This window comes from Camelus bactrianus, chromosome 19 (genome assembly GCF_048773025.1).
Source record: "Camelus bactrianus isolate YW-2024 breed Bactrian camel chromosome 19, ASM4877302v1, whole genome shotgun sequence".
NCBI lineage: Eukaryota > Metazoa > Chordata > Mammalia > Artiodactyla > Camelidae > Camelus > Camelus bactrianus.
Window position 1 is genome coordinate 33,556,241 of NC_133557.1, and position 6,914 is coordinate 33,563,154.

At 35.3% G+C, this 6,914-nt stretch overlaps 1 protein-coding gene across 6 annotated transcripts in view; it reads left to right on the forward strand.

The window, feature by feature from the left end:
• Positions 1-5,538, forward strand: part of LOC105083193 (tyrosine-protein phosphatase non-receptor type 20) — a 144,034-nt gene extending 138,496 nt beyond the window's left edge. For 3 of the 6 annotated variants that reach the window (XM_074347732.1, XM_074347734.1, XM_074347733.1), the window contains 2 exons: positions 2,693-2,755; positions 3,564-5,531. In XM_074347732.1, coding sequence (XP_074203833.1) covers positions 2,693-2,755; positions 3,564-3,629 — 129 coding nt within the window. In that variant the 3' untranslated portion in view covers positions 3,630-5,531. Of the gene's footprint in view, positions 1-2,692; positions 2,756-3,563 lie in introns of all 6 variants that reach the window. The other 3 variants (XM_074347729.1, XM_074347730.1, XM_074347728.1) reach the window with 2 other exon arrangements.
• The last annotated feature ends 1,376 nt before the right edge of the window (positions 5,539-6,914 follow it).

A 6,914-nucleotide genomic window follows, 5' to 3' on the forward strand; every position in this document is an offset into this window, starting at 1 on the left:
TGTATACCACACTTTGGATTCCTGTAGCTCTATAATAAGTCTTAACATCAGCTAGAGTGAATCTTTCTCTTTCAAAATTGTTTTAACTATTACAGGTCTGTGCTTTTCCATGGAGATTTTAAAATTAGCTTGTCTGTGTTTGCAAAAAAGCCTGAGGGATTTTGATAGGCTGAATGGACACTTTTACTGTGTTGGATCTTCCCATGTGAATGTGGTATGTCTCCATTTATTTAGGTCTTCTTTGCTTTCTTTCATCAGCATTTTGTCATTTTCAGCATACAGATTCTGTAGTTTTGTTTTGTTTTTGTTTTTGTTTTTTTTTTTTTTGGTTTAGCCTATTTCATTTTCTTTGGAGCAGTTATAAATGGTATTTTTTTTTCTGTCATGTTCATTGTGTGTATATGTATGTAGAAATGCAATTGATTTTTACATGGTGATCTTGTATCCTGTGATCCTGTTGAACTCATCAGTTTTAAGAGGTTTTTTGTTCTGTTTTGTTTTGTTTTGTTTTTAGATTCCTTGGGACTTTCTACATAGATGATCATTCTGTGTGCAAGTAGGGACAGACTTATCTCTTCCTTCCCAATGTGTTCGCCTCTCATTTCTTTTTCTGGTCCTATTGTACTACCTGGAACTTCAAGTGTTGTGTTGAATATAAGTGGTGAGAGAAGACATTCTTGCCATCACTGACATTAGGGGAAAGCAAATTAAAATCATTTGTTCTGTGAAAGACCCTACGAACTGGATGAAAAGACAAGCTACAGACTTGGAGAGACTGCAAGCCACATATTGAGCAGAGGTCTTACATTTAGAATATATAAAGAACCCTTAAAACTCAAGAATAAAAAAAAAACAAAAATTAAAAAAATTTCAGTTAGAAAATTGGTAAAAGACATTTCAACAGGATGTTCTGATGACAAATAAACACGTGAAAAGATGCTCAGCTTCATTAGCTTTTAGGGACATGAAATTAAAACCATGATGAAATATCATTGGACATCTATCAGAAAAAACTAATATAAAAAATAATGACAACACCAAATTCTGGTGAAGATTTGAGAACCTAGACTTACACACGGCTTGTGGACATGTAAGGTGCTAGACCCAGTCTGGGGGACAGTTTTAGAATTTGTTTAAAAAAAGCAAAAGCAAAACTAGACTAGACTAGACTTGCCATGGAACCCTAGCAGTAGCACTCTTGGGTTCTTATTCCAGAGAAACGAAAACCTACGTTCACACAAAAACCTGTACATAAATGTTCACAGCTGATCTATTTAGAATAGCCAAAAATTGGGAAAAACTTAGATGTCCTTCAAAAAGTTGATGGTTGAAAAAATCAGTCCACATCCATACTGTGGAATCCTATTTAGCAATAAAAAGGGATGAGCTATTGATAGTTTCAAAGAATCTCAAGGCAATTAGGCTAAATGAAAAAAAAAAAGTTAATCTCAAAAAGTTAGATATTACATGATTCCATTGTATAATCCTCCAGGAATAGCCAAACTATAGACTTGGAGAATAGATTACTTGTTGCCAAGGGTTGGGGGTTGGGGTGGGTGGGTAGTTCTAGTGGATAGCAGGTGGAAGTCTTGGAGGGGGACAGTGATGTATCTTGATTGTGCTTGCAGTTACCTGAATCCACACGTGACAACATTGTGTAGAACTGCACACACTCACAAATGATTGCAGTGTGAAACTGGCAAAATATGAGTAATCTCTTATTGTATCAATGTCAATTTCCTGGGTTTCACATACTCTAGTTATATAGGATGGTATAATTGGGGGAAACTGGGTGAAGGATACACAGAATCTCTCTATAATTTTTTTTTTTTTGCAATTTACTATGTATCTGTAATTATTTCAATTTTAAAATGTTTAAAGGCTTAATTAAAATTTTAAATTATAAAAAGGGCAAGTTATAAAAATAAAGAAATGCTTACATTTTCTCTGAATTTTATATACTTTTGGATTGTAGTTGACAAACCTTGTGATTTTGTGGTCTTGCTGCACATGACTGGTCCTCAGCTGGCACCACACGTAACTTTTTAGGCCGGTTCAGCAGCACCCGAGCTGGTCTAGGTTCTGTTACGCTGATGAGGCTCCTCGATGCTGTGCCGCTGTCAGGTTGCCATGAGTTTCTAAACACTTATTAGCGGTTTCTGGACTTACCTCATTTGTGGTCTAGCAACAGCCCTTTGCAGACCTGCACCAGCTCAGCAGCCACACTGGTAAAGCCCAGGTGCAGAATCTGGTGCTGGGCCAGCTGGTGCTCAGGGTCTCCGTTTGAGTTGAGGGGGCTCTTTATATGAGAAACAGCTGTTACTGTTGCAGCCAGAAAAATTCTGTGCTACAGAATTTTCCAAAATCATAATGCTGCCTTAAGTTCTCCCTTTGGAGAACAGGAAAGTATACACAGGGGCAAATTTGTTGTTGTTTCTTTTGGAGAACATCTCCTATTATAAATGATTGCTTCCTGTTTTTTTTCCTGGAAGCTCATTTAAACAAGCCTTCCTTATCCATTAGACTAGGTTGAACATAGTACATTTTCTTATGACTGAAAGTGAGAACTTTCTGGTTAAATTGTGATATATTTTTTACTTGAAAGAAGTATGGAGTTCTCATTTGGCATCTATGAGTTTGTGTTTTCCCCCTATATGGATAATACAAAATTATTGTCATCCTGTTATAACAGTTCAACATCATGAATATAGTGGGCCAAATGAGGGAACAACGCTGTGGAATGATCCAAACAAAGGTAAGTCTCACCACATAAATTCTAATAACAATAATGAATATAAAGATGAACACTGCGTAGCACATTACGATGTATGAAGCTCTTTTGCCAACATGATGTCATTGAATTCTCATTGTTTGAGATAGACAAGAGTTTTGCTCTTCTGTTACTGAAGTAGTACTTGAACGGCGATGAAGTGTGTTCGATGAGGTCATTCAGATAGCAAGGGGAGGAGCCAGGGCTGAAACTGAAGTCTCCTGATGCCCACACATGCTTCGTCCATAATGCCATGTTTTTTCAGTAACATGTCTAAAGTTATTTTCCATAAATTTCTGGATAGCAGTTTTGGGATATTTACTTGGAACTAAACATATCAGTCATTGGCATGTCATAAAAAAGACATTTATGTCATAGACTAGTTATATTAATCATTGGGGGAATCAAGAAAATATGGATAATGAAAACAAACAGGTACTCATAAATCTTTTTTAGGGTTTTTTTTAGTCGATGTTGAATGGTATGAAGTGTTTCATTTCGACTAGGGTTGCCTGAGAGACCTGAAAAAAAGTTCAAATTTGACTTATCTAGTGAAGATAAAAAGAGATTGAGATTAAGAGGGAGTTTCTCCTCTGTTCAGTCAACCTTCAGTTAACTAGTTCTAGACCAAGAACTATATTATCATTTATCTTCCTGGTATTTAAAATATTTTTACATGAAGAATTCTTGGTTAAACGTTTGCTCTTTGTGGTTGAAAATTACAAATGTGTTCTCAGAAAGTGTATATTGGTATTCAATTAACATTCCGTTGTCTTTCTATATATGTATTTAGGAGCAGTATATCTTTTGTTATAAAATTGTGCATGAAGTTCTCCATAAGCTTCTGACTTTAAAGTAAGAGAGACTTCTGTTGCCTCACACTTGAAATTAGCAAGTGGCTTGGAGCCTCCTCACAGAGAACATGTTCAAGCTGTGCTGAAGGGCTTGCTCCTGCAAATGTGCTTTCCTGGTGTATCGTTTGACTTTCTTCTTGGCAACTCCCTGAAGGCAGCATCACTGGATTTGATGTGTTTACCCACTGACCTTCCTTAATATCAGGTAATATCAGGTACCCGCCCACATGTTCCAATGAAATGAAAGTTACATGAAACAACTGCAGCCTATTTGGCTGAAGGGGTTACAGAGCTCAGTAGAGGACTTAAACTGTGTTACTGAAGATTTTATTTGGAAAGACGGCTAACGGGAGCTGAAGATTTTCAGGATCACAAGATCACAGGATCACATTGTGACCTCTTAACAGGCATTTTCAAGATAGACACTTATCCATTATCCGTGGTTTTTAGCTAGAGGCTGTACTTTTAGGTGGCATTTGATTAACCTAGGTTACTGAAGAGTCCAAATAGGATGGGTTAGCTTTCTACACAAAGTGGACTCCATTTTCCTGCACTACACACTCCTGTGGAGCCCCAGGAACCTCAGAGGACGAGCTGCCTTTCTCGAGCAGCTGGGCAGAGACCTGTTGGTCTGGGAAGTAACTTCATGGGTGGGCAGAGCTCCTCCTCTCCATCACATGAGCACACTGGTGAAGGGTCCAGAACTGAAATGGATGTTGACATAGAAAGTCCAAGAGGAAATTTCTGCCCGTCTTGAGTTCTTTCCTAGTCCACCCTAACACTTAACATATTACCCAGTCTGCTTTGTTAAAAGCAGATACTACCTTTTACTTACCTCTTACTCTCTGCCCTTTAGCTAACCAGTCAACTCTGATACCAGCATCATTACATACTTCTGAGTATCTCTAATGCCAGATACATTTTCCAAACTAAAAACTATGATCATTATTTTTTTCATCAGAGTCCATTAAATCATTTCTTTCCATTACTGCCCCGCCTCCACTGCTGTAACATTTAGAAATTGGTTTTGGGAACCAGATTTTGGAAAACCAAATTCATAGTTGTGAAAATGAAAACTTCCATATTCTGTTTTTGAAAAGATGTGGCCATTATTACATTCATCTTATTATAGGACATTGCCTCATCCAATTATAGTGATATTTTGGTCAAGGAATTTTAGTGACCAGTTATGCTTGATTATAAACTATAAAGCAAGTGATACATGTGGTCTTTGTATGATGTAATTCAGTGGAGATCAGAATAGTCCAACATATTGAAAACATTTCTAACATTAATTTGTAAATCTTGAATTTTTAAGAGGCTTATTTTGTTCTCTTGGCTGAATGAATACTTAAATTGGTTGAATTGAAATTGATAATTCTCATTTAAAAATAATTATATTCCAGAAATATACTTTATATTAAATGGAATTGATGATTTTTACTTATTTACATTGTTTATATAAATAAATGTTAATTTAATTCTGATGATTGGCTTTAAATATTTGTATTACTAATTTTATTTTCTATTATTGTAAAATAATAGATATAATGTACAATAATCTTTCTGAGAAGGATTCTATACTATTATTTAAATTAAAAGATTTACGATATATTGCCTGAAGTATTTTTATTGTTTGGGCCTTGAAATGTTCTTGTAAAGAAATATTCCACAATTCTTGGTGGTGGTAAACATGTCTCTTCTTTAATGTGTGCCTCATATTTACATAGCTGGACTAATTTTAAGTTTTTCAGGTAAATTAAGTAAGTATATATGGAAATATTGCATTTGTTTTTATTTCATTTTTGGAAAGCAAATTCCAAACTGAAAATGTTTGACTAATTGAAGTGCTAAGTTTCACATCAACAATAAGTTAGTTTTTGCCCAGGATATGAATATTCCCACTGATACCTTTGTGAGTACATGAACGCTTATTTAGAGGAACTTTAAAAATACTTAATGTAAACACATATGCACATATTAACTTTCAGCTTCAAATACATATTTTTGAAGTTGTATGTGCTTCATGGACTTAGATGTTGGACCCAAACTTTTCAGAAATAAACATTGTAGGTTTTATTCTCATATAAGTCTTAATAATTTATTTTTCTTTGGACCTTTCACCCCCAATCTGTCTACAACACTACTGAATTTTCAATTAAGTTTAAAATTCTTACTCAAAGGTCATTTCAATGAATTATTTTTTTTGAAAAATCTCTAAGGAAAATACCTTAAATAGCTCTAAAACCAAAAAGTTTCATTTCCTATTTAATTTTTCTTAATCCCTGGGAAGAATTTTCTTCTATGTTATCTTGAGTTTCAAGTAATTGAACCAGAAGATTGGAAAGCATTCAGTACGTAAAAACAGGTGAGTGGTATTCAGTGGGGGTGCTGGATTGCTCAGTGGAGTACTCAGTTTATCTACAGCCACAATCAAAAAGCAATAACTAATGACCTTATAAGGTCATTATAATAATGCCTTTTTATGGCTAAGTAATACTCTATTGTATATACATATACATCTTCTTTATCCATTTATCTGTCAATGAACATTCAGATTGCTTCCATGTCTTGACCATTGCAAGAGTGCTGCTGTGAATACTGGGGTGCATGTATCTTTTCAAACTAAGGTTTTCATCTTTTCTGGATATACCCCCAGGAGTGGGATTGCTGGATCATATGATAACTCTATTTGTAGCTTTTTAAGGAACCTCCATGCTCTTCTCCATAATGGCTGCACCAATTTACATTCCCACCAACAGTGTAGGAGGGTTCCCTTTCCTCCACAACCTTCTTCAGCATTTATTGTTTGTAGATTTTTTATGATGGCTATTCTGAATGGTGTGAATTGATAACTCATTGTAAGTTTTGATTTTCATTTCTCTAATAATTAGTTATGTTGTGTATCTTTTCATGTGCCTTTTGGGCATCTATATGCCTCCATCATATCAAAAAGAATACAGTACTTAGAAATAAGCCTGACTAAGGAGGCAAAAGACCTGTACTCCAAGAACTGTAAGACTGTGATAAAAGAGACTGAAGACAGCACAAACAGATGGAAAGATATACCATGTCCTGAGATTGGGGAATTGATATTGTTAAAATGAATATACTACCCAAGGCAATCTACAGATTCAATGCAACCCCTACCAAAATACCAATGGCATATTTTACAGAACTAGAAAACTAATTTTAAAATTTGTTTGTAAACACAAAAGAACCCAAATAGGCAAACAATCTTGAGAAAGTAGAATGAGGCTGAAGGAATCATATGCCCTGACTTCAGACTA